Raw genomic sequence first — 26,778 nt, 5'->3', positions numbered from 1 at the left:
TTACATCCTCAAGTTTCACTACATGTACATGTACATGGAAATTGTACAAAGTCCTGAAGTACGTGTATTCAGTCACAAAGAACGAAACAGTTCTGTCCGCAGAGCAGTTGTATGTCATGTACATTGTACACGTGTTCGTAATGTTCGTATACATGAGCCTGGATACGAGAGGTCGACAAAGCGAGCTGCGGGTTTGCGTACAGTCCAGTTCACTGTTAGTTAGTAGTAGTGTTACCATTCATTTGCCACTACCTCTATCTGTACGTTGCCCACATGCGCCATGACAGCATCAGGACAGTAGACGCTAGTGGAGTGCTCTGTGCCCTTCGTAACTACTTGCTGCTATAACGTTATTGCTCATTTTAGGGGAGATCCCATTTTCGAACAGAGTACTGCTTGTTTTAGCAAATACATCTACACACTTGGCTTAGCACACTAGATGACGAAGCGCCACAGATAATGGGCATCAGGAAACGTTTCAGAAGATAGTAATTATTATTATTTTCTTGTTTTGGGAGAACACAGCTTGGGATCAGTCGTTCAAAAAATATTTGTTTTACAAGAGCCACAACCCACCATGGTGGAAAGGCCCGCAAAACCGCACTACTAACATTAGAAGACAGTAATAATATGCTATAATAATGATACTGGTATGGGTGCACAGCATTGATAAACCAGTCACCAGCTCGCAAGCGGTCTCTTCGCTGAAAACATGTTTAACGTCAATCAAACTCCCTACTAGAGAAACCATCATCAGTTTCCTGTTGATGGCTCCTGTCAGAGAATTTGCATTAATATTTTGTGATCGCGTAGGGTTTATGAACATGAAGTAGCTGCAGTGGATCTTGCACGCCTTTAGAAATGTTGTGCGTGCACAATAAAATTCACTGCCGCTTCGTAAAATGCATATCATTTGAGAATCAAAATATCCTAATAGTTAGCCATGCCCGGCACAAATCAAGAATAGTTTCTCCTTACATGTATGTACCCGAATTTCCGTCAATGGAATGACGCATTTCAATATATTATGATCAATATGATTGTAACATATTGAGGGCACATGTATATCATGCAGTTTGCCATAAGCCCTGCTTATACCGCATCCACCACAAATGTCCGCCTTGTATGGATCTGACATGGTTGGCGCTGCTACAGGCTGCTCGTCTATTTAAACAGATATGCCGCTCAACCAAGCACCATCCAACTCAAGCAAGTCTGTGTCTCCTCCCAGGACTGCCTGGGCCATAGCAGTGTTGAAACCCTCTTCCTGGCGGTCGCGCACATCGGTATCAGCTAACACGTACATGTAGTTACTGACAGACTCTATGAGCAACCTGTAGTAGCCACTGGTTTCCATGAGGTTATCATGCCGTCCCATTGTGCGCAGTCGTCCATGTGAGAGAACCATGATTTGGTCAAAAAGCCTTGCCAACATGATATGCTCATCCGGTAGAGTTAGGATTACTGTGGATGAGCTGCGAGAAGCACCCTTCAGTAGTGAGCAGAGAAAACCTCTGGCTTGTGCTGGGCTCAGGCCCTTGGTGGCTTCGTCGCAAAGTATGATGCTGGGACGCGCCAGCAGCACGCGTGCTAGTCCGATACGCTGGCGGTCTAAGATGCTCAACTTGTGCTCAGACAGCTTTGTTCGTATACCCGAAGGTAGCTTGCGTACGAGTGGGAGTAGGCCCGCCCGTAGGACTGCTTGTCTGAAGTCATTTTGGGTGACCAGCCCGGTGCCAAGTCGAATGTTCTCCAAGAAACTCATATTCAGTATGGGCGTATTTGCATGCAGCTCGCCATGATCCTGCTGCTCTTGTCGTTTCACACAGAGTCTGCCACGTTGGATGGGTACTTTGCCCGCCATGGCGTGAACTAAGGCTGTCTTGCCGCAATCACCTTTACCCACGATGACAACGCTCTCTCCTAGGTGAATCAGGAATGATAGATCCTTCAGCCAGCCTGAGCTCGAGTTGCTACATACATTCTGTGCGCACACTGCAACGGTTGCTCCGCTTGGGCTGGTGACGGGGACACGCGGTTGTGTTGGTGGCTCGATATCACTATCACTTGCGGAGTGATCTTCCAATACCGAAGGTTGTACGTCTGCGCCATTCCTCTTACGATCACTCTGCGTTAGATACTGGCACATGGACTTCCACGATGTCCAGCCTTTGTGTAGATCTCGCTCAGCTCGGATCACTTGACCTAGTGACCATAGAATATGCATGAGCAGGTAACATGACGTCACTGCGGAGCTCGTATCCAGGCGAGGCGTGTGGAAGTGAGTGGCGATTGCACAGAGAGCGAAAAAGCTAATACTCGTCGCGAAAATAAACTGCTCAGGGGCGACGCGGTGCCAGACGTGCTCAGGTTTCATACTGTCCGACACAACTCCCACTAGATAAGTCCAGTGGGTATCCAGCTTGCTACGCCAGCGCAGGTTACTGCTACGGCGTGCGTCCTCGAGCAGGCGTACATGAGTCTGGCGAGATACGCCTGCGTAGAACACAGCATCGTGACGCTTGTGTGATGCTCTGCGCATGGGCAAGTATGTTAGCAACAACCCTAGCAACAGGCACAGTGCCAGTGGCCGGAACATCAGACCAATGAACGTCAGGCAAGACGCAAGCATCACTGCTGCATACACACTGCTCACCAAGCACGTGGACAGTAACTCCATGACGTCATTGATCCACTTCACGACCTCGTTTGCGGGATGCAAATCTCTCCTGAGGCTGAGGTGGGACGAAGCTGCAGCTCCGCACTCGAGATCGATCACGTGACAGTACAGTCTCTCAGACGCCCTATTCGTGATCGCCTGCGTTAGACTGTGCACAGCAGTGTGTAGCATGGCCTGCAGTAACCACGTGACTGGCAGAAGGCCATAGTATAGTATCATGGTGAGTGCTTGTGCTGGTTCCTCCTGGACACCGGATCCGTCACGTTGAATGCGGAACAATCGTCGCATTGCGTAGGCACTGAGCAGCGCACAACCTGCTCGGATCACCGACAACAGGAGTACGAGCGCTGCGGCCAGTATATCCAGTGGTTTGAACAGCTTCATGAGGCCTCCGAGAGACTGGGCGGAGGTTACTTTTGAAGACTTCGCCTGTTCAGCCGTCCTCCATCTTCTCTCAAACTGCCATACCTTTTCTTTCCAGGGTAAGATGGCCTGGTGCCTCTGCGAGAATAAAGTGATCTTATCCAGACATGTGATGGCATCCAAGAGACCACGTGACCCATACCTAATATAGACGAACTCGGCAATGGAGTGCGATAGGGAGCGAAATTTCAAGATTTCCGATTCTGTGTTTGGCTTCTGCCAGAACATGGGCACAAGCAGTGTGGTGGGGAAGTCGTGTATCAAGTCTACAGCGTCACCAATGTCAGGAAGACCATTGGATGATGTTCTGAACAGTCGACGTGCCTTCTCCATCGTCTGTGTGTGCATCATCAGCTGAAAGGCGCCCTCGACCAGGAGATTAGTCGAAAAGACGATTGAGTGGGAATCGTGTAGGACACTCGCAAGCATTTCTCGCAGAATATCATCTCTCCGTGCGTCGTCACACGTACCTACTCGGTACTTGCCTTTGGCTATCCTGGCAGCTGTATCCGTGTCATCGGCATTGAAACCAAGGAATATCTGCGTAACCTGTGCGAATTCATCGACTTCCGATGCGAAATCCATCTGAGCCATGTTTCCATGAAAGAACGCTGGAGACACGCTGTGTGGGATGCCAGTTGAGGACCATTTGCCAGACGTTTCAGCATCTTGTTCGATCCTCTCCCCGCATCTATTTATCATGCAGCAGAACACAATAAAGAAGTTTCACTTCAAGGTCATGGAGACTAAAATCTGTACACAAAAACGTAGCCATCTTTCAAGTACACTGTGTACTGATGTGTGTGCGAAGCATGACCATATTTAAAAGTGAAGGGTTTGTTGAACATGCATGATCATAACCTGTGGAATTATTACGCTTTCCCTTCATCTTGCTTACCCGCCCTGCATAAAACGATACTGCTAACGCATTGATATACCCTTCTGAACTAGACATTTCTATCCCTACCTCACTCGATCACTACCACGCTACCTCCTTCACAATCTCGTTCGCTCTCTCCTCCCCTCTCTCTGCCATATCTCTCTCTATCTATCTGTCCCTGTCTGTCGGTCTCTCTCTGTCTGTCTCTGTCTCTCTCTGTCACTCTGTCTGTCTGTTTTTTACGAGAAACCACGAACCTCGACAGCAGAATACTGCATGATAGAGGCGGTTGCAGACGCAACTGTGGTGATGAAACTGGAGAATCTCCGCCGACCTGAGGTCTCGGCTTCAGCGACACTTCAGTGCACCACTGTCTGTCTGTCTGTCTGTCTGTCTGTCTGTCTGTCTGTCTGTCTGTCTGTCTCTCCGTATCCTTCCACGGTGCGTGCTATGAGCCCTTATCCCGAATACACTGCCTTTGTTATTTACTATAGTCTTATTGTTTTGCTGTTCTCCATTGACATTCAGGGATGTGCACATGGTTTTCTGATACTAATAACTATTTTAGTTATCAGAAAAACACACGTGTTTCGTTCAGTGACTATGCCATAGCCATCGATGGCAACATGGCGGATGGTGCTTTATCGTGCTGACAATCAAACGAATACATTGTATTGTAATGCTACTTGAAACTTACGCGTGAATTGGAGGTTCTGAGCCCCTTGTTGTACTCTCAGTGGCGCGCTGAAAGCCTTCACCAATTCCCAACTCAGATTGGCCATCACGATCCCGGTCGCTAGCGATTGCACTATGATCACTTGGCAGGGAGAAATCTACCGGCTGTTCTTGTTCCTGTTGCCATGCGTACTGTCTACACCAATCATCTTGCGGCAGTCTTCCAGATAAGCTGCATAACTTCACTGGTTCCGTTTGTGGCAACGGAGCCTTGGAACACGAGCGATGATGGGCAAATTGCACGGAGCCGGGAGGCACCTCGTGTAAGTGGGCAAGAACAGAAATCTGAACATCGCTTGGGTGCAGGATCTGGTCGATGCTTTCAGGGTCACCTGAATTCCTTGTCTGCCTTGCCATGAGGAATATCTCCGCACCCTACACCGCTTTGCTGCTGAGGTGCTGAAAAAGATTTGAAGTAACGGCCCACGAGGACCTGGTCTAAACCTCTTCCTAGTATACCTTGTTCTGACCTGAAATATTTCGAGCACTGAATTATTTGGTGGTGAGTGTTTGTGTGATAAACCACCTGGAGCCGAAACACTGTTGTGCGAGGTGATGAAACTGCTACTGCCGAAGGTGATGGCTGCCCCAGGTAGGCATTGGCGGATAATGCTCGAAAAGGTGGCAGATTCTGCTCGAAAAGCAGTGAAATTGGCAGAACCATACAAACCTTATGGCGGGCAATTCCTCGAATTCTGCTCCATTTCTTCATCCATATACCAAACATGCATGAAACTTACCAGAAAAAGTACCGAATTCTGCTAATTTTTCTGCCGGCATTATCCGCAAAGGCCTAGCCCCAGGGCGATGATGGCGCTGTCCAGGTGCTGGCTGTATAAGGTGATACTTCTCAATCATGATCTCTTGGTTGTTCGGAAACACACGAACTGACAATTTTAGCACATCGCTGGACACATACATTTTACACGTGACTGCACTTTTATCAGGTCCAAGCTGGTATTTGCACGTCGGGTGGTACATCTGATGATAGGGAGTGATGATTTGACAATGCCCCAACAAGATTGCTAAACACTGCACGTAGTGGAGTTGCCGTTGTCGCTATTTTGCCTGTTTTTAATAGTGCCTCAATAGAAAGAAGTGAACAACTACAGGAGTGGCGAGATGCCATGGTGATCACCGTGATTTGTTCGTGTTGTAGCATGCAGCCCCGGTTTTCTGAATTCAGCTTTTTATCACGCACTTACATATGCTTGTGCTGCCTTGTAAAAAGGCTTATGGTTTGTGAGCATTGGCCCATTAAAATAACAAGTACAACGATATGTGGTGTGTCTGAGCCGGGATTTGGACCTGCGCATCACTTCCTAATTAATTGTTAAGATCTATGGAAGGGATTCAACAGATCCTGGCCTGGAGCTGATAAAATGGCTGGACCCATCGGGATGAAAGAAAAACATTGCAGTAGATGGTGCTCTACCTCGTCATCCGTAGCCAACGTGCATGGGTCAATCACGCTTCTCTGAATGGCAAGCCATGCCAGTAGGGAGAACCACCAAAGGACTGGCACTGGACCCGTCTGAATTTTATGTAATAGTCGAGAGCGCCCTGACTGTCCACCAACCACCTTTGCCGGCGAGGGTATTCCGGACTCGGACCACCTGAAGCTGCTTGAAGTCACATTTGAATCCAAGCTTGGGTTCCAGCGGCATATCCATGCTGTCGCTGTCAAGGCCAGCCAGCGCCTGGGATTCTTGCGCCGTGCTGCTTGACTTCTGCATGAGGGTTGCCTTGCCATGTACAAGGGGTTTATTTGGCTCATCTTACAGTACGCTCTGCTAGTCACCGTGTGTGCAGCCTAGTCCTACCCAGCACGCTATGACAGGGTGCAGGAGAAGCCAATGCGGATCATCGGATCTGGCACGATCCTTCAGAGCCTTCAGCTCAGGATGGCAGTCTCAGGGCTTGCATATGTGTGCACATTGCGCTACATTGAGGGACCACCCCAGCTGACAGCCCTCCCCCCGCACCTTCAGCGCCTGCACCTACTCCTAGAATCCGCCTACAACTAGCTTCTCGCCACCCTTTCCATTTGCAAGGACCACGTGCTCAGACAGCAACGAACAACCTACTGAGGTCTTTCCCCTACACACTCATATAGCATGGAACGACATTCCTGAGCAAGTCATCCCGGAGCCTCCTGTATCGAAGGGAATGCAGGCTTTCAAGTCACGCCTAATTATGTCAGCACCTGATGCGCCAGGATTGGTTGTAGGCGACAACATTCTATGGCTAATTTTGACAGTAATCCATTCTCCAGTTCCACAACGATCACCTTGTCTTTACCCCACTGAGCTGTACCTTGCTCCCTAGAGCTCCCGAAACATCTCAGTGCAGAATGTTTTGCGTTTGTGTTTCTTCCTATTCTTCTTTCATTTTTGCACCTTTTGGTGGCCCCTTTCTCGTTTATCCAGTGCCTGCACGCTACTCTGCCTGGCAGCAGCTCCGATGTAACGTGTCCGTCTTGCCCCCCCCCACTGCAAGCAACGCAGCTGGTGATACATTGGCATAGCTTCATGAACTACTATGGCACTTTCACCCTCACTCATCCCCCATCTCTCTCTCTCTCTCTCTCTCTCTTTTCTCTCTCTCTCTCTCTCTCTCTCTCTCTCTCTCTCTCTCTCTCTCTCTCTCTCTCTCTCTCTCTCTCTCTCTCTCCATCATTCTCTGGCTCTGGCTCTCATTCTTTCGCACATAGTCTTTCTTCTCTCCCTCTCCCTCATGGCGCACTTCACCTCACCGGCACAGCTTTATAGCACCAACACCCCTTTCAATCCCCTATGTTCTTTTGCTGCTGTTGTTGTTGTTGTTCTCTGCCATTCTATATAGGTATGTGCACTTTCATAAAATATTATAACATAAAGTTCATCCACCGTCCGTAGAGGGCTCAATTTGCCGAAAGCAAAGAGCGGAATACACGGACAGAAGAACGAGCAGTTGTTCACGAAACTTTTGAACAGGATACCTTAACAGGGCAAGTCTACTTGCATACAGCGCCCAAGACATTCGCCCCATGGTGGCAGCCTCGTGCTATCCAACATGACTCGAACGCAGAAGCATCCAAGCAACCAAAAAAGGGTGCATGCAGCCAGAGTGTTCCTGAGCACACCCATAGTCCAGTCAGTACAGCTCCATCCACCATTTCCAGCGTTACCGGTAGTTCCACGACAGCTCTTACGAACGAAACGAACGCCAATAACATCAAAATCCTCTGTGCACTGCCACACGCTCGTCAGCATCAACCCATCTTGCCTGAGCCGAACAAAAGGACTCGTATACCTACGCATTAGGACCTCCCCAGGTTCACTGCACAACTAACTTCAACCAGCCCTCTTCTGATATCCATGAAGCCTGCTGTCTAGATCACAGTCATACAGTCTCTACTCAGCTCAGCCCATCTGGCCTCTGGTGTACATGTACTTAAAAGTCTTTCATCTATTTTCTCCTGCACTACGAGACACTGCTCACCATGCTAGGCCCATCCGCCCCTCCCGTGCTTTTAGCTCATTTCATGTACAGTCAAACCTCTTTAGGACGAACACCAAGGGACCGATGATATTTGTTCGCAATAACGAGAGTTCTTCTGATCCGTAGTGTACACCCAGTGAAAACACAGTGATTTATCCAATGGACTTACGGATACTAGTTCTTCTTAGGCAAACATTTGTCTTTTCAGTGTTCTTGCTAACCACGTTTCACTGTATGTCATACCTAGATTGATTTGGTTTCGTGCAAACCATTAGCCATAAACCCCATCATGGAAATACCGATTTGTGCTCCCGCTGCGCGATGTTGTCACTCACTACTGTGTTCGCAGCAGCACGAACAGATACAGTGAGGGAAGACTAGGAAAGAGCTAGCACGCAGTACATCTCGTAATACACACAGCCAGGGCGGCCAGCAACCAATGAAAATAATTCACAACTACTCGTGGCCTTACAGCCACGGGCGCCAAAATGATTTAGAATCTGATGAGAGTTGTACGTCTTAGCGTCGAACCGACTGGCACGCAGCTCCTTTACCTTTGCTGAGAGATGGTGAGGTACTCAGTTATGGTGTACATGTAGTTGACTTGGGTAGTGACATTGCACAATCTGTCGGACGGCTGCTGTCTGCGCGCGTGATCAGCTGATCGCCAGTGTTCTTATGACAAGATGTCAATAGGTGAATGACACGCAGATCGAAATAGCTACCGGTGTCTTCAGGCTGACACATTGCACAGCACCTGCGGCGCTGGCGTATTTCTGCTCTCACGGTGAATGTGAGATGTCGGTGTACTGCTGCACGATTGCATGGCTGAGCGGCGGACACAGCAATGTGTTTTTATCTCCCCGTAGACAACTGATAAACTGCCACCTGCTCATGGTGTTTATTGTGACTCGACGCTGGGAGTTTTGTTGGGCTGGTTCGAGCATAGAGCAGCGTTCGCGCTGAGAAAACACGGACATGTAGTTTATAGAGTTGGGTATTTATAGCGTGCAGTATCCCGCCACTGTATCATTGCCCTTGCCATCCATTCTCAAGAGTAGCACTAACTTGCTTATGTACTCGTTATCATCTTTGTAAGTGAACTACTCAATCTGCGGAACGATCTGTTCCGTCCTTTGTGGACGCATCAGCGCAGCACAGAGAATATGAGGCCGAACCTGATAGCAATGAAAACTTAAAATTTCCAAAGCCAGGTTTAAACGAGGCCCAAAAGCGCCTGTAAGCGTAGACCAACTGATGAACCCGAGACCACTAGGTCGGGGGAGGTTGACCTACCTCATCGGAACGCATGCCAGGCTCCTCTGTGTTGTCAATGTTCGCTTGTCCCATTTTGTCTACCTCCCCTTTTATGTTGCTGGCCAGTGCTTTGTAGTAAAAAGAAAAAAGCGAACTATGTAGTTCACTTACGCACTGTAAAAATGAAAGAGCAGTGCTCTCGTCAGCTCAGCTGCAAGGCGCTAGGCCAAACGCCCCGTTGCTGCTTGACTTCCCAACGGGTTTCAATGTCCACGACAGTACATTGTATAGTTTGACGGAACTGTAGTCGAATCACCCCTGTGAAGCATGGTTCTAATGTCAGATCTGCTCACAGAGAAGTGTACCCACACGCCGCATGATATTCAAAGCAACTACTAGTAGACATTAAAGTACACACAAGGGCGCGTGCACACAGGAACACACACACGCATAAACGCGCTTACCACACACACTCACTTTCACCCTTGCAAGTACAAGGTTCAAGTCCTGCTTGGAAGCGGAAGGATTTTGGCTTCGTCTCTTCCTGTGCCAATATGTTTCCCTCCGAATAAGTCTCTATTAAATTCAATCTCTTTGTTTCGTACACATGTAGGCAGTCACTTCAGTCTGCCGATGTGTGCATTGTATGTATCCAATCAGGTCGTACTGGCGACAGGCGCCAGCTAGTCTGTGGATATCAGCAGGAGAGATCAAAAGGTATGTTCTTACAAAATATGCTGATTACATAACTACAGAACTACAACCTGGTCTCCAGGAAAACGTGGTCGACCGCACACTATGCTGCCAATCAGAATCTCACGCATGCCCAGCAGCACTGTACACTTTTTTTTACAAGAGAAAAACAAAGAAAACCGTTGATTGGTCTGGTTGATTGGTTGATTGGACAGCAGAGGATCAGGCTCCTCGGAGGGTGATGGTATGCGGAAAATGACACCTGGCTAGTTCAGCATCGTGACACCTGCCGATAGAAGAAGACTCATTATAAAAAATTTTAGCATTCGAAGTGAACTGAACAGAAGGAAAACACGGTGGCTACTACATGTACCGTGATGCTCATGCATGTCCTTGCAATACCGTACACCAAGTCTGTACGGGAAGCTGTGAGCTTGAATACTCGCTCATTATTCAAACAATAACTTAAGAATGTTAGTACAATCCTTCATGCACACTACGTACCTACAGACTCAGTGCTGCTCAATGAAATCCAGTCGCGTCACTCAAGTTTGCGCCTTGCACCATTTCGCAGCCCAGTGTTCGCAGGTCTAGGGCTCGCGCGTACTTGACTGACGCGACTGGACTTCACGGAGCAGCACTAGCACTGTACATACCTAGTAGCGTTATCACGATCAGCAGCTATGAGACAGATGGAGGAGACCATAATTATTTTAGTGGTGCGCCAGTTGTGGCGCGGGTGGCCGCAGTGTCGCGTTCCATGATCCAGAGATCCCTCCATCTAGTACTAGTACAGTAGTATGATGTGAGACTCTCTGGTCCTGCCGGGCTACATGACTCATGAGGGTGTTCTGCACACCCGCCAGGGCCTGGGTCCGTAGACATGATGCCCAGATGCCCATGCACTGCACTCTCAAGGTGTTTACACGTTGATATGTGCTAGCTGGGACAGGTTGGAAGAGACCTCAAAACAGCTATCAGCCTTTGACCCTCAGCCCATCCGTCATTCAAACTATCGTGAAAGATAGTTAGCGACTAAAGAGGATAGTCATTGAGCTTCTTTTTGAAGCATTGATATTCTTTTTCATTTGTTTGGCCTCTGCTCTGTCTCCTGTTTACCCTGTGGGTTAATTAAAGTACATCAGAGAGGCATGAGATGAAGTTACAGAATTCGTGCTCTCAAACGTGTGCACTAATGCATTTATCCTGGGTCCTTACGTCCGTCAAGTTGCACTCGTCATCGTCGTCGTCGTCGTCGTCGTCATCATCGTCGTTGTTGGTAGCATTGTGGTTGTTTTGGTTGCCCCAAAACCTGACATTGGTCTCCAAATAGTAAAACACAATAATCATGGTGTGGCCTGTTCCCAGTTGGTTAGAGCATTGCTCATGCATACTTGAAGTATCAAGGTCCCGGGTTCGAGTCCTAGTGGGTCTGGCGTTTTTGTTCTCTTTTCAGGCAGTTCACTTCCCCAACTGATCCTTTGAAACAACAATCATGATAAGTATTATACTCATGACCACTAAACTGTTTATTAGTGAGAGGTAAAACATCTGAAATGTAGCTGCAAGCCTCAAAACGTACGCAGCTTGAATGTAGTTGTCTGAGTGAGACACGTACTGAGGTACAATAGAAGTGGAGCTCAAGTTTTAAAAGACAACATTTTAGGATGCGTTTCATGACACACTCAACTGAACGGCACGATACTTATGTTACGATAGCTTACTGCAACAAATTACTTCGAAGTACATGTCTGGTGAGAATAAGGGCCAATTTCAATTTCAACGTAAAATTTCTTCACCGTACAAAATGTCGCACAAATCTGAATTGAACCAACGATTTTGAGATAATGATAATTTGCGCTCGAGCGTCGGTGACGGCGTAACACTAAAACTATACCGAACCACCAGAACGAGTTTCAATACACTACTAGTAGTTATTCAGTTCTCGCTACATAGCACACATGTAAGCAAACACATCCAGCGCAATTCCACAGCCAATGCATTACCGGTATTGTCTTTCAAGGTATTCTGCGCCAACACAAATAGAGCAATGCATGAATGAGTTCAGCGAATAATTGGACGACGCGATAAGCGTCCGTTCTTGCTCAGTGTTGTGTTGCCGGCGTAGGTATAGTCGAAGCCAATAGCCTTCGAGCTGTACGTGTTCCAGTGGGAATCTGACAGAAATCGGTAAACTCGGCGCACTGTCTTGATCTATTAGGTGACAGAAATCGCAATATCACAAAATAGAAAGGATCAAATATCAAGAGCTTCGCTTAGCCGCAGAAGTCGCGCGAACGTTACTTCGAAGAAGTATTTGTTTCAGAGAGCACCTTTCAAAACCATAATATCGCGTACTACAAGTGTCACCCCATCACCCTGTCAAGAAATGCTTTTCAAAGGTTGTTATAATACATACTTCGCGAGTAAGCACCGATCTTTCAACTGGTTCTGAGCTGGATCAATGAGGTTGCATACAAGTCCAATGAGAACTGCAATTTCATCACGTCATGGTGGCGGACTGTGAGTGGTAAACCGAAAATCTATCGCATCACCCAGATTGCATCGTGCATGCCATGCCCGGTATGATGTCATTGATGAAACTGACGCCCAGCAAGGGCCAGCATGATAACTTACTTCAAGTACATGTACATAAGCGAGCATACAAGGCAATAACTAACTTATTTACCTTTTCCAAAATGAACATGTTGGTCTTCTCGTTATGATAGTAGCGCAGCGCCCTGCTCATCTTGTCATAGTTCATACTCATCTTGTTGCGCTGTATTCCCCAGAGGGCCGCAACACTTTCCGTGTCGTTCAAGCGAAACAAGCCTTGAGATTTATTGATCTGCAGGTGGGCAAGACAGCGGCAAAATCCCCCAGACGATGGTGAGCGGATCATGTTTAAAAAAAGGTTTCGTACCACTACGCTTTATAGCACGTATATTCTGAGTTGAAATCCGATCTACTAGCCATGTATGTATGTCAAGACGTGCGGTTCAGACCTTTGACATCACACACGAGTAAGCAGAGTCAACAGTCTGCCTCAAGGTGCCCCCGGGACATGGGCTGAGGAGTACTACTAGTAGCAAACTAGACGTTTATGCCTGCCCCGTGTTTGCTCATACTGTTATGGCATGTCGTGGATTGTCAACTTTGTCGAGTATCAGTTTTCAGCCACCAAGATCGGGGGAACGTACATCGACCCACATCGGCTACGGTGAAACACGTCTATTACTCGTGTTCTGCAGCCAATGTAGAAACGACGCTAACGTTAGACAGGGCCACGGGGGGGGGGGGGGGGAGTTTTTAGAAGCATATCCGATTCTCGTCAAACTAGTACCCTTTCCGAAGTAACGGAGAGTATGTCTGGGGATGAGTACCAGTACGTCGTAGTCTCATTGTGCCTGAGTCGGGGTGTGAAAACGAGTCGGGAAATCGTTCTGCGCACGGTGATAAGATGTTGGGCTGGACGTACGGATCATAAACAGACGAATACTGCAGAATATTTCCTACTAGTATCCACAACTTACCCAAGTGATGATATGCTTATAAGTAGCAGAGTGGTTGAGTAACTCCAGCAAGAACTCGTAAAGAACAGGGCCTGTTGACAGCACGACAACACAGTCAGAGTATGTTATCCAATCTTCTTCACGACAGTGCATGACATACAAAATCATCTATACGCCTTGTCTAACAAAACTGATGGTGCATGATCTATACAATATCTACAGATGCTTTTAGCAGAAAAGTCTTTTGCTCAAACTATCTTTAGTTACATAACGTATACATTTCGCTTTTCGTCTGATGATTGATTCAATTCGTGATGCTCAGAGTTACGAAATCGTAACTGTTCGGCTTTCTGTTTGTGTACGTATGCATATTTCTCTCTGGGGGGTTGTAAGCTGATGAGAAAATTTGAGTCGAGAGTATTTTATGAGTTCGTATAGAACAAATCTCACTGTCGGCTCCGTTGAACTTCAAAGATGGGGGTAGCGGTGGGCGTCGTTTGCGATGCCGAACTTCGGAGTGCCGTATCGCATCGCCGGGTTGCCTGGCCTCGGCAGGATCATCTTCCCAGTCCGCCGGTGTGCTGCTCTTGTCGCTGCTGAACGACGCCTGCTCTGAGGAGTCAGCAAGCTGGGCGGTCGTGAGTTCCTGGACCGATGCTTGTTGGAGCGTGGGAGACGATAACCCATTTTGACAGGGCCCATCAAGACATTGTAAACTGCCTAAAATGAAGAATCGAGTAAACAGATAGAACAGAAGGTACATGTATAATCACACAATCATATTTTGGCAGCATAATTATTATGCACTTCAATATGGCTCTTGACTGGCTGGATGGTCGGGAATGTTATACTGGATTTGACATTGCCAGGTTAAACCAGGTTCCACTGTCCAGGCGTACCAGGGCAATGTACTAAAGAATGGTGAGAGTAAAGCAGTGGTCAAAACATGCACCAAGTGTATGTAAGTTTACTAGGAAAATTTAATGTAAGCTGCTGGAGACCTGAGAGAAAGAGAGAGAATATTTCCGTCCCAGGTGAAGAGATGCGACCAATCAGTGTGCCAGGTCTCATGAGGATTCCCGTCAACAGTATGACATGTACACGTACTGTACTCATAGACCACCCACTCTATGCAATGCGAAATGTGTGTTGGTGTTTGGGGCTTCGGCAGCTACACTGCCAGATACCCTACCTTGGAACTCCGTGGCCGTCAAGACGTCATGGCGTGCGCCGATATCTGCTGCTGTGCATGACGATATTGAACCCTGAGTGCTGTAGCTGCTGGCTCCCTGCATTGCAATGGAACAAAGAATGTGTAGAACAACGTGAATATCCTGTATGCTCAACATGTCCTAGCATTCAATATCCGTATATCATTTTTGAGTAAATAAATAAGTGTAGAAAGGAAAAGAATTATTATAGATATGAGTTAAGTTAAAAGCAACTGTCCACCACTGAAACTAGATACTATAATTATAAAGTCAGAAAGTGTCGGTTTTGTGCCTAGTTGTTGCACTTTCTGACTGTATATAGTATCTAGTTACAGTGATGGATAGTTACTCTTGACTCGTATCCATATGTCCTTTTCCTTGCCACATTTATTATTGGCTCAACATACATGTACATGTAGGAGTTTAAAATAAACCAAGGGGAATGTAAACAGTATGTAACTTGGGATCTGTCAGGTAGTACATGTTTTTGCGCATTAAGTACCCGTTTATTACTTCCAAAACGTGTACATGGATGTTCTAGTGGACAAAGGTGATCCTGGCACACTGATTGGTCGCATCTCCTCACCTGGGACAGAGATGTTCTCTCTCTTTCGCTCAGGTCTCACTCTGGACCTCTGTCTGGTTGTGTACACGTCCTTTTGTATCCTGGTCTGCATGTTTGTATGTCTATAATATCTGACTGCATTGGGGGATATATTGAGGTGGATGCATTGAGGTCTGGTGTGTCACTTTGAACGGTAGTACTAGTACGACGTGTAATATCGCAAACAAGTGGGCTTTCCCCCTTTCCTACAGATGTGGGACACCAGAGCTAGCAGAGAGTACGGCCGCGTTACCATGGATCCTGATGCAGAGGAAATGCGGACCAAGAGAACCACTGCATACATGTAGTAAAATAATGACTTACTACAAGCGTATAGTACTAGTAGTAGTTCAGGTGACCTGAAGCTTACCTGACTGCCCAAGGCTTGTGGCGGTAGTTTTGTGGGCTCGTCGAAGACTGAGTTGTTGTTCGGGCTGATCATGGAGAAACACGTGGAAGCCAGCTCTTCGCTACTGTCTGAGAATACGGAACTGGCCAGCGGACTGGTGGCGAACGATGCCTGCACGCTGCTGTAGTGTGCGTGTGATGCTGACCGCTGCGATGCTGGATAGAATGACGTCATGTCCCAATCTTTACCTCCTGTTGGATGGTTTGGCATGACGTCAGACGGCCAAATGTTACCAAGCTGGAGGCCGGTCATAGGCTCAATGGCTAGAAGATCTTGGCAGTCACGTGACGGTTCATTGCACATAGAACCTAGCTCGGATACCTGTGCCATGGATGAAGGTGAGGAGGGGAATTGAAGGTGGGTGGTGTTGAGCAACAACGACTGCTGCGATGGTCGACTGGATAGCGGCAGACTGGCTGGCGGGCACAGCGTCGCTTTACCTGTGCCTACGCTGGTAGCTGGAGATATGCTTAGGTCCAGGTTGAGTGTGGTGGAAGTCAGGGAGGCTTGATATTGCGCCGCTCCTGATGCTGGACTACCTTCTGCTTGTGTCGAGTTACCAGTCGTAGTCACGTGGTGGTGGGGATTTCCCAAAGTTGGTACAGTGCAAGAGGATGTTCCCATGCTAGCAGAGGTACGTTGGAGTGGATTTGAAGAAGGCAAGGACGTTGAGATTGCCGTGCCGTCAGCAATGTGCTGGGGCGCCGTCCACTGTCCGCGTTGTGTGTCGTGCGGCAGTAGCAGTGAGGTCTGTGTAGCCCAGCCAAGGGAGCCGCTAATCTCCGGCAGCATGGCGACACCGGTGCACGTATGAGCCAAGCTATCCTGGCTGAATTCGTTACTGTGAGAACCTAGAGCATGCACTGGCATGGGTATGGGAGCCTGCAGCTGCTGATGTTGCTGTTCCTGCTGCTGTGGCTGTGCTGAATAGAGGAACTGAGAGTTGGCCTGCGCATAGCCCTGTGGTTGACGCCAGGCTGTCTCCGAAAAGCTCATGGGTACACCTCCGGTGATGCTCGCTGCGAGACTGCTGGGGAAAATATTGGGACTGGCGTTGCACGAGGCTTGAGATGCGGCTTGAGTTGCAGTCGACTTTTCGTCTTTCAGGCGCTGTCGGAAGTAGGTCACGAAATCAAAATCTGTGAGGTCAGGTAAAAATGGTAAAGGCACACACATAATTATTATGATTCAGGTTAGGTTCACGACACTGTCGTCCTCTTGTAGTGGTTTATATCTGACCACACATCATTTTCACTTGTTTGAGTGAAAGGTGCAAAGGGGAAAAGAGGAAAAATTGACTGTTACCACCAGGACTCGAACCAGGGACCCTCGGTTATGGCCAGCGATGCTATACCACTAAGCTATGGTGTAGTCGTCATCCAAGCAGCAACAGTTGAACAATTTCCTCAAACTTCTACACATTATTTGTTCGTCTATCAATGCAACAATTCATCAAACCCGTGCACATTCCTTTGCCCATGAACTCGCGGCATGTCTTGGGTACCCTATAAGAAGAGCTTAGGGTCTGTTTGGAACGTCCACTAAAAGTAAAAATATTGAAAATACAGCACGAAAATATACCTCGTAGTACATTATCTGAACACAGTGCTCACGGCCTTTGGTGTCACAGCGTTTACCACAAGAAGACGTACAACCTGACTCGTGTTGCTGATATAGTACATCAAGTTTCTTCCAAAAGCAATGATCCGGCGGCGGACTGCTGACTGACGCTACGTCGACTTTAAAGGCTGCACAGACTAGTGCGCACTCACCTGAGCCCTTGTCTCGCTGAAGCTGTACAAGAAACGTCTCGAACACAGTCTGCAGGGAACACAGAAAACACATTAATTGGCTTCAGTTGGGCCTTCGAATGTTGAAGAACCTGCACTTCGAAGTATACATGATATCATCTTATAACATGCGTGTTTGTCTTGCCAATGGAATAAAGACTACAAAACTAGATACGCTTGCTAGTTGGTACACATGTTTCAAGACCGACTAACGGACAATACAGGGTTTGGAAGACTGGGATTTGCACGATAAGGACACAGACATACATGTCATACAACTGCTTTGTGGAAATCGATGTACTCGTTGTGGCTTGGTGGTGCTCGAAGGGCACGGATTATTACGGTACAGTACAGCAGTGGATTAACTCATACCTCTAGTGATATCTGATGCTAGGATAATAAGCATGTAACTGGGAGTAATGACACTCATGTCGTACGCCCCATGTTTCCTTCGCACCACCTATTTTTCTCCAGTGGTTCAGTACAAATGCTCGTTGCACGTGCATATAAATGCATTTGTATGTCATGCCTTTCTTACCTGAGAGGAGCCACCAAAGAACTTGCTAAAGTCCGACAGCGACATGTCAAACAAAGTCCGTCCGTCCAGAGCGTAGGAGACCTGAGTTAGCACAATCACACACAGAGAGCATAATCCGATTCGTTGTTTGTAAATGTCTCTGGAAATTGGAAATTGATCTTGATGGGCGTGTGCTCAAATTTGTAGACCGCATCAGAGCTTCGCTTTTACAAGACAGTCCCTTCCTTGATCAGAATAATAATTTGGACTCCAGATGCAGATACGTAGGTACGTATGAGTGTGTAGTCTCTAGGTTAGTGACCGTGACCGTTAGAGATGAAACGTTTGATATTCGATTATCCCATTATAATCGCTCAAACACTACTTCTAGGATTTCTGAAGGACATTTTTGATCTCGAAGGTCATTAGACCTGGTACATGAATGTACTGAGACCTGTTCAGATGGCGCCACAATGTTACTGAAGTCCATTTAGCGCTGCTGTGGCTGTGAGGTTAATCCTAGTAATCGCACTTTAGTGGGGCAATGTCTGGGCAACGGCAGTGAAGAGCTAGAATATCTTGGACAGAAACGACAGTTGTCCACAGCAAAGGCATCAGAGGTATATGGACACTAGTAGAATAGTCTTTCGTTCGTCAAGTTGGCATTCTGACGGGATAATCCTTTTAAGGGTGCGCACACTCCCTACAGCCTAATCATCGCCAGGTGCATGTACAAATGTAGGTAAACAAACCACGACAACTCCGTTCAATGGTGTCTTCACTTCATTCGAGGGAAACAAAGTTTCAGTCTGGGGCGAATATCCGTTAGTAGAAATCGTAGCACATTACACCACTGTCCTGTTAGCTGAGATGCCATGAAAACACTTACGTCGATCTCGCGCTGAACCAGGTAGTTGTCCAGATCATCTCGATTCAGCACCTTGCGACTAAACAGGTCCCTCAACCAACAATCCACGTCCTGTACGCTCCAAGACATCGGCCCTAGAACAACACATAGGACAACACAGGGAAAACGAACATAGCTCTATGCCGTTGCAGAGCGAGCGTCACCATTGCGATACCGGCAAGCCCAATAGGGAGTGGCCATGTCGGAATGAGAACGAGGTGCGTGGAGCAAACGTGATGGATATCCATCTCCCCGATCACAGTGCTCCCTTGACCTGACATGTATCCAATAGGCAATGATGCCCTACGTTTTGCCTTACTTGATGCCCAGAGAGTAAGATAATATTATCATGGTGTTAGATCAGCGCATTCGCTCATGGTACGCAGCGAATTTACTTGCGGGCGCAAGGCATTTTGTATCCAAAAAGAGGAAATGACCGCCCCATCAGTAAATGCATTGCTGACCCTCGGCGCTACCACTTCATACAACCTACAAAGCATCTCGGCTGCTGATGCTGTGCACGAAAAATCCTGTGTTTAATGTTGCAGAATTCACCAACGGAAGCCTTGCATCGTGAGCTTTGAAAACAAACTGGAAGCCTAAGGGATTGAGCAAGTGCACTCTTGCAGTCACATTCCTTCCGACCTTGGCGGTGCACGCATAGTGAGCTCTCGCATCTGTCAGCATACACTAGCTACCCGTGGCCCATGTCAGGTGGAGTGACCGCGCCTACCCTTGATTATCTCGCACAGATTTCATAGAGCGGACTTTGCAAGGTCTGGCCGCACCACAACAGATTTGGCAGCACATATCATTGCCATCTAGTCAGTAGTGCCGCGGAGCTTGGCTCACTTTTCTTGGTCCCGATGGGCGGGCGCTTCCCAGATCCACATTTGTCTCTTTCATCTCTGGTCCTGCTGGCCTTCTTTTCGTCTATGGAGACGCGTTTGAATGAGCTCCGTGCTGTCATGTTGAAGAGTTGTAGCTGCGGTACACACAAGGCAAATCAAAGAGCACGATGGAGACTCATTCAGAATACTATTTACATGACGTGATCAATACTGCTTGCGGTGCAGAAGTTGTGCAAAACCACGCGATATCTGCGATATTGTGGTGATTGGACCTATCCTCGAATCACTCCTTGAATGCCACGTTGCACAGTACCCAATGGGGCTAGTCGCATTTGAAGGGCGAGAGGGATGTCAGGATTTCCCCTACACGGGTCCGCACATGCACATGTATTCTGCAGTTTGTCAACGACCCTGATCATAAACACATCAGCAGCATGCCGGGTCTCAGCATGGTCTCTGATTCTCAGCTGACTTGTCATGGCTTCACGTCACATTGAGGGGAGCCCTGATCTGGTCACAAAGCACTGGGTAATAGGCATGTACTCACTTGTTCGCGCCGATTTACCGTAATCTTCGACCTTCTGACACCTTGGGGAAAGCAAACACCTATCAAGAACTACTATGAAACAATTCTCACTTTGCCCAACAAACAATCTAGCTTTGCCGAACAAACAATTCTCACTTTGCCCAACAAACAATCTAGCTTTGCCAAACACTTGTAGGACGTGAAAAAAAGCCGTGATCCTCTAGTCGGGGCGGTGCGACTGGAAATGATGGGAGCGCTGGTGCGCTGTTGTCTTTATGCCGTATTGCTTCCATTCGGCGACAATCATTTGGCTGGGGGGCTGCGAGATCTCTCGAGAGGCGTCATTCAACTGGCTCTTTTTTTGTCAGCCAATCCGTGCCCGTGCCTTTGGGAGACTTCTCGATGCAAACCTGGTGGCAATGTGGTAGACGGTGTGAGAATTTTGGTCATAGCTATTTATGAATCCGTGCAAAAATAGTCCCAAATCAGTCAAACACGGGCCTTTGGCGTCTATTTCCTCGGCCGCAACACGCAGTATGCATAGCATAGTTGTTCAGGGAATGTGGCACATTCAACGCATTGTGTCCAGAGGAACGCGAGCGACCAAAACAATAAGGATCGTGGCATTACATAAGTGTTTTTGTGGACATTCTGCATTGCCACCCATTCAATTTGCCGCAATCTTACATGGTACATGATTGTAGACCTTCGACTTAGGCACATCGATCGCCAGGACACTCGCGCACAAGGCATAGGCCCCATCCATACTGGCTAGAGACATGGGTGTTGCCCTTTGTCACGAGACACAGCTAGGCACCTGGCGGGCATGTCATGCATGACACCTGTTTTGACAGGTTACTCACTCACCGTGTTTGAATATTCAAACCCCTACATCTCGCATCTACACTGTACATGTACATGTACATACACTGTACATGTACAAAATGTACATGTATGTGAACAATCATGTACAATAATATTAATCTCCTTATGTTGTCTGATGATTGGTTTTTGCCATGAAACTCTAAATTAAAACAAAAACTAGCCCTATTTACTTCCTTTCGTGTACCTCTTGCGTACTACGCTCTGCCCATTCCGGGCATTTGACGCACTATTGTACATCTACTCCGTCCATTGTTCTGGTCATGCTGCATGTCAGTGAGTGGACCATTATACTACTTTTCGGTACTGCTGTATACGTCTATCCGTATTTTGTATTGCATTTTCGTCCATTGTGTTTCTTTTGCCCGTAAAAGCGGCTTCATCTGTCTATCCGGTACGACACACTCACTCTTCGGACGTACATGTAGTACTGTATCATGAGTACCAGCTTTAGCAGCTGCAGCTGCGCCATGATCGTTCTATTCAAAGTGGTGGCGTTCCAGCAGATGCGGAAACATAGGCTGGCTGGATCACACGCCAAACGTGAATTCTTTTTAAAACTAATTTTTTAAAAGTTCTAGACTGCTAGTGTCAATCATGAATAATTTGTCATGACCAAGTAGCCAGTCAGAGGCAGGCCGGGGTGTCATTTTCCCCAGAGCATGGCGCAGCAGTGTGGCACGGCTGGTTGGGACGTGATGCTTGTGTCCTATCACTATACTACCAGCTGCGTGTACCGTGTAGACGTATGGTAGCATATCGATTGCAGTCACGGTACTATAGTCATACACATGCATGAAAAATAATTATAACTTTCTGATGTGACGTATCCTCGTATATCACGTGCGCTGCTAAGGTCTCACGTAAGGAGCATCTTTACCGTAGTTTACGGTACAGGTAGACTGTACATCTTTTGCACGCCACCACACATATTATTATCCAGTACGGTGCGAACCCCTCTCCGATCCAACGAAATGGCACCTAATCCTACACTGCACCGAGGCACACTAGAATCCAGAAAGCGAATGAGCATCAGCTGGTGTTCGTTTCGTACGGAATGAAGGTCTCTAGTCTCTCGACTGTGATCAGGATAGGGTTTAGAGAAGTACCTTTTCCTCGTTTCTTTTTGTTCTCGACCTGTTTTCCAGTAGGGCTGTGTCAATAGTAAAAAGAAAGAAAAAAGAAAAAAGAAAAACACGTGACTGATTGTACACCATGATGCGCAAGCCCCTGGTCTACAGTCATGTAATAGTACTAGTCACCTGGATACACCAACCGATACCTAACACAGGTAGCACGCGGTTATTAGAAGCCTTATCTCTCTCTCCTCCTCCAACCGTGTCTTGTGTTGATTAAGTGACCCGGATACGTTAACAATTGTGTGTGTGTGTGTGTGTGTGTGTGTGTGTGTGTGTGTGTGTGTGTGTGTGTGTGTGTGTGTGTGTGTCGTGAACACATGTGAACACTCATGAACACTGGCGGAGAGTTTGTAACACTGCAATCTTTGCGGTGCATAGCAGAGCCCGAAGCAGTATTATACCCTAACCCGCCGCTTTGAGTAGTATTACACCCTAATGGCTAATGTCACTCTGCTAGCTTCCGTGTGGTCTTATCACTGACATTTGTATCGACTACAGTGCTGATTTACGGGTGAGAACGATGTGCAATTGACGTGTGCAGCATGCATAGTAGTGTTAGGATGTGGACACCTAACAATAGTCTTGTACTCAAAGACCTTCGTCATCACACTAGCAATGACATGACAGGTTCCTAAAGGATTGTTTGTTGAGTCTACAAACTACGGTCATGTAAACTGTCCATGCAGTATTCCTAATGAAATCCGACCGTGTCCTTGGAGGCTAGGTAGCACTTCAAGCTGGCTTGCAATCCAGAGAACATGAAACCCTACTCTTGGTGCCATAGTTACTCAAAGCATGGCGGCGCTCCATCCTAGGCTGGCTCCGTATTTCTTTTTCCGTCAGTGCACATGTAGGGAAGAGAGAATGGCAGCACATGTCATGGTCTCTTGCATGTACAGTCAACTTCGCTTATAACGACTGCGGATATAACGACAATTCGCGAATAACGACAGCATGTCCATGCCCAGAGCAAAGTCCCTTCCAACTGTAATACATATAATGAGACTTCGGGTATAACGACACTTCGCGAATAAGGACACTTTTTTGATGCCCCGCCGAGTGTCGTTATAAGCGAAGTTTACTTTACCCCATGTTGGCGGATGCATCTTCGGATCGTGTGTTGGTAATAAAGGATGTCTACTTGGCCAGTACATCTACATGTACATGTGCATGTAAATTGTATAGCAAGCCTTTGGCGGATAATGCCGGCAGAAAAAAGAGGCAGAATTTGGGGCTTTTCTGTTTTTTTTTTCATTGCATGTTTTATATACATGTTTGGACACAGGTGAGGAGCAGAAGTCGAGTAATTCCCCCCAAATCAACTACATGTATAGTTCTGCCCATTGCAATGATTTCCAGCATAATCATCCAATTAAAGTTTGACAGCATTGTCCGCCAAGCCCCATCTTCAGCAAGCAAGTGTTTCTGCCCACCTCCATGTCCATGTACACGAACAGTAAGTCCTGGCCAGATAAACCCGATCCCATGAATATTGTAGAGCCGGGGGAAACGAGGCAGATTCTTACATGATATGGATATCTGAGTTGAATGCCGGGCATTTTTCGTTGCTCGTCATAAGCGACAGCCAGGCAGACACAACGGACCAAATCTTGAACTGGGCGATGTTGTGCCCTCCACTGGCTCCAGGCAACGTCCATCTGGAAATGTTAGATCGCTTTCACGTGCTGCCTACCCTTGGAATGAATTCCTTGAAGAGCTGCACGCGAATAGTCAACGTCGGACACCGAATCATGGAACTTTAATGTGGAGTGTGCATTTTTTATCCACACGTCCTTTACCACATAATTATTGCCTTCCTTTATTTCCTCTGTCTCATCATCGTCCAAATGTTGGCCAATGGCCAAACCTCCGAATTAGTAATCAATACGATGCACGATAATAATATCACTTCAGAAGGACCAGAAAACTATAGCACTATAATATTGTCAGGGGCACTCCCACCCTCAAGTGGGTTATAAGAGAACATAATTATAATTTAAGTTGATGTGGTTTGGCCATGTTACGAGACATGACGTTTTCTCCAAGCCCTTCCTGCAAGGATCAACTCCTGGATCTCGACCGAGAGGAAGGCCCGCAACATCATGGATTTCTAACATTAAAAGTTGGACGGGTCTTCCCTTGCATGCTCTCTCTCATGCAGCACACGATAGAGTTGGATTCAGAGACATCATTCACAATTCTCTCGCTGATTAATGCCTCTACGATCACCTTGTGATTATGAGTTATACATACATACATACATACAGTACAATAGTACAACAGATTGAGTACAGTACAATTATATAGAAAAGAAAAAGGACCAAGGAACTACAAGTTACACTATAATACCACCAGCAGCTACTAAAAATCAACTCATGCTATAGCATTGCATGACACTGATCGAAGGTACTGACGTTCTACAACTAACTAAGTGGACATTACAGCGTAACTTGTAGTTCCTTGGTCCTTTTTTCCTTTCTATAAATTTATCCTAGGCTTTCCATCCGAGTCCATTCTTGAATTATAAAAAGCAATAACTTTAACATGCGAAGAAACTAAAGAATCACACAAGAGAAGTAACATCATTCTACATTAAACGTGGTAAAAGAAAATGAACTTGCAACCATCTCTACAGGTTACAACATAGACGAACCAAACGATAGACGATTCTTGTGTATCCTATTCTGCCTTTTCCTTGCGCACTGCAATTCTTCGGGACTGTACTAGAAGTAAGTCTAGTGGAGGTGTAGCTACATATTGCCTATCTCCCTTATTTCCTTAAAACAGTTCTCTACAGAGATCAGTAAACCCATACTAGCGTAAATATTTCCACGAAGTCACCTGAAGCGATTTACGGATGGAGACCCATCTACATGTGCAAGAATGATAGAAATGCAAACAAAGACAAGCGCCACAAAAGTAGGGACTGCGATCAGTGAGATAACGGTTGCAGAAAATGAGTCCGGTTGAAGAAGGAAACCGGAGGTGACTCACATACAGTGGCATTGCATGTGAGAATGGCAACAGGCATCGGATTCGGTAACTCTTCCATCTTCAAATTAACACTCATCCATGTAGGTTGTGTAGAGATAATGTATCTTCTGCTCTCTCGCTTATAACAAGTAGCTCATTGTTGACTCATACATATAGGTCGTGTAGAGATAATGTATCTTCTGCTCTCTTGTTTATAACAAGTAGCTCATTGTTACATCTACTGAAATAACTGTGTTCGACTTGAAGCTGCTCTTCCCTAGCTTTGTCTGGCACTTGTCCGCTGAATAAGCGTTGGTATACATTGTCCATCCTCTCGCTAGCTAGTCTCACAAATGTACAATGTACATACGGAGGTGTCATTCATTCGATTGTCCATGTCTACGGGTCCTATGTCTGCGGGCGTTGACCTTTCCTTCTTTCTCTTTTTAGAGATTTTGATTGGTTTGACTTTGGGCACCTTTTCAGTTATTGTTGTAGTCTGCTTGTACCACCATTCAATGGAGTGTTTTCAAGAGGCAAGGATACATGCATTCCATACAGAATATCCTGTTTTGTCTTCTCGCTTGCTGGTACTGCATGAACTTCCGTCGATGCAAACGTAACAAGGGATATGCACTGTTATCTTACGTATACCTGTCCCTGACCGAAATGGTTCAAGATCATCGAAGACGGAATTAGCTAACTTGTCGCTTTCGCCGAGGTGTTGTGGTGACTAATTGAGATACGGTAACGGGTCCCGGACTCCCGGCTGTACATTTTGGTCTAGAAAATTACAACCATTACCACAGGTCGGAAGCAGTTGTGACGAATACGGCAGACGTGATTGGAGAGGAATCGCCAACACGACACGCATTATTGAAGTCTACTGTTCCTTGGAAAATAGCAGATGTTTTATTGTGATGTCATCGCTTGTCACCAGCCAGGGAAAAGTGGTATCCTGCCTTCACTGACAACTTGTGAAAAGACATGTACGCGCAGCTACTATCAGTGCCTCGTTACTTGACAACTGCGTGACTGTACTCCTGTCAGAGCGTCAGTACATGTACAATGTCATGTACAATGTCATGTACTAACTAAGCCTTGTAACACAATATTGTACGAGTCGTACATGTACCTTTCAAGTTACTGTAGTTGTGTGACAGCTGAACTAGACGACACCATGCTAGCCCTAGGGCCCTTGCAAATGGTGCAGGTGTACTGGTACCGTAAATGTTCCGTTTCCGTATTAGCGCGAGCGAAGGCACCGCAAACGATATACAAGTATCGGACTGCTACACAGAGTTTC

General features: G+C 46.9%; 1 protein-coding gene across 1 annotated transcript; it reads right to left on the bottom strand.

The window, feature by feature from the left end:
• Window positions 1-11,702: 11,702 nt before the first annotated feature.
• Window positions 11,703-21,832, bottom strand: LOC135820026 (uncharacterized). Its single transcript, XM_065333326.1, has 11 exons — window positions 21,770-21,832; window positions 19,954-20,086; window positions 19,084-19,196; window positions 18,216-18,296; window positions 17,540-17,708; window positions 15,849-17,026; window positions 14,856-14,952; window positions 14,114-14,383; window positions 13,685-13,755; window positions 12,841-12,999; window positions 11,703-12,365 (listed from the first exon to the last, which is right to left on the bottom strand). Exons 1-11 carry the CDS (start codon window positions 21,830-21,832, stop codon window positions 12,216-12,218), a joined length of 2,484 nt encoding a protein of 827 aa, XP_065189398.1. The 3' UTR covers window positions 11,703-12,215.
• Between the last annotated feature and the right edge of the window lie 4,946 nt (window positions 21,833-26,778).

The sequence above is a fragment of the Sycon ciliatum genome, chromosome 6 (genome assembly GCF_964019385.1).
Source record: "Sycon ciliatum chromosome 6, ocSycCili1.1, whole genome shotgun sequence".
Lineage (NCBI taxonomy): Eukaryota > Metazoa > Porifera > Calcarea > Leucosolenida > Sycettidae > Sycon > Sycon ciliatum.
Note: the sequence above shows the minus strand (reverse complement) of the source record. Positions and strands in the feature narration are given on the sequence as shown.